At 35.1% G+C, this 1,858-nt stretch overlaps 1 protein-coding gene across 1 annotated transcript in view; it reads right to left on the reverse strand.

Moving 5' to 3' along the window:
• Window positions 1-685: 685 nt before the first annotated feature.
• The window catches only part of LOC140932120 (uncharacterized), a 1,474-nt gene continuing 301 nt past the window's right edge, over window positions 686-1,858 (reverse strand). The window contains exon 2 of the mRNA XM_073381766.1: window positions 686-887. Within this exon, the coding sequence (XP_073237867.1) occupies window positions 754-887 (134 nt within the window). The 3' untranslated portion in view covers window positions 686-753. The remainder of the gene's footprint in view (window positions 888-1,858) is intronic.

The following is a 1,858-nucleotide window of genomic DNA, read 5'->3' on the forward strand; positions in this document are numbered from 1 at the left end:
AAACTTTACTACCGAATTGTGATTGCTACTTTACAAAAATTTGTTTTGTTGTCATAACTTGAATAGCAGGAGTGCTACTTGTATTGACAGGAATGTAACAAATTCATCAGATATATCCTTCTGATAACAATAACAATAATAACAACAATAATAATATCAACAATGTTCAAAGTGTAGCTACTTTACACCTTTGGATGGGAATGCTGTTTTGTCTGGATACTGAGACAGCTTAACAATAAAACTTATTCTGAACAAAACTGTAAGATGACAAATGAAATATATACTCTTTCTTTTGCCAAAATAATGTTTCCTAAAATCATTGGTAGGTATATTGAGGACCACCCAAATTGTACTGTTGGTAAGCAGGCTGTCCATGGTGCTGAATCTGATGTGAAGCTTTAGCGAACATAACATTTTTAATTAATACTTGAATGTCAAGTTTAAGGGATTCTTTCTCTTCTCCTTCTGGTAAAGTGCTTAACTTCCGTGCAATCATTTGACCATAAAGTTCATCATCAGTCACCCTCACATTCCCAGCTTCACTGGGCAATGTTGGAAATTTTTCTGCAATTGCCTCAGCTGCTTGGACAATTTTTTCTTCCGCACTCAGTTTAATTTTTTCCCTTTTTTATTGGTGATGGGAGTAATGACAGATGAATTACTGCCGTCAGAGTCAGTGGTGGCATCCACATTAACTACCAGGTTTGAAATACTCTCTTTTTGACCAATATGGTCCTTCAGCCACTTCAGAGATTAATACCATGGCCATGATGACTTGAATGCTTGCACAGCTCCTGAACCAGACTTGGGTTTGGTCTCACATTCTTTACCATACTCCTTGCCAAAATAAGTACGGAGATTTTCAATTTTCTTTTGCACATCATGATCTAAACAAATAAAACATAAATACTAAATATATAATCATTAAAAGGGCAAATTTGACTTTGACCTGGTCTGGAAGAGATGCTGACAGTGAGCCAAAATGGACCCCCCCCCCCCCCCCCATACACACACACACAAACAACCAAAGATTTTGGTAAACTAAGTAAATAAAAAAAGAATCACTATTATGTCTTCCAAAATGACTTGTTTATTCTGCTTCTGTCTCTCTGTCTTTCTTTTTTTACCAGGCAACTTACATTAATGAATCATGAAGCCTGGTTCTACTTCTGCAATAAGTAAGATAAAGCAAAATGACATTCACACTGTGACAAGCACAGGCACAATGCGACCTACACACAAACAGTAAGACTAAACTCTTATTCTCAAGGTTGTACTTATACACCTTATTCTGAAATAGCAACGATTTTGCTTTTCCTTTGTGTCCATGTCAATAGGCAACTTTCGATATATTAAAATTCAGCATGACAACGCGTCTTAGAGGACACAAACAAAGAAAATGAATAAACCATGATTATTCATGTTTATTCATTTTCTTTGTTTGTGTCCTCTAAGACTCGCTATCATGCTGAATTTTAATATATCGAAAGTAGCTTATTGGCCCTTGTTGCCTCGTTTTCAGTTAAAAATTCTTTTAAATTCTGCAGATGCGATCGAGGAAAAGAGGGCAAATTAACATGAATACACATGTAAAAAAATAATAAAGTTACCGCCATTTTGGAATAAGGTGTCTTTCCCAATTGGAAACCAGGCTTGAAGATCAAAGAATACACTGTGTGAAAAAAACTGTATGGAAATTATTCTACGTTGATAAACTTTGTGCCATGTTAAACTCTCTGCAAAAACAATTTGATTTTGTACAACAAAGAGGCTTCACAGTTCGGTAGTTTAGCCACAAAAGTGATTAACTTTTTTATCTGTCACACCAACAAGAATAAAATAACTTAATATTTCCATA

The sequence above is a fragment of the Porites lutea genome, chromosome 3 (assembly GCF_958299795.1).
Source record: "Porites lutea chromosome 3, jaPorLute2.1, whole genome shotgun sequence".
NCBI lineage: Eukaryota > Metazoa > Cnidaria > Anthozoa > Scleractinia > Poritidae > Porites > Porites lutea.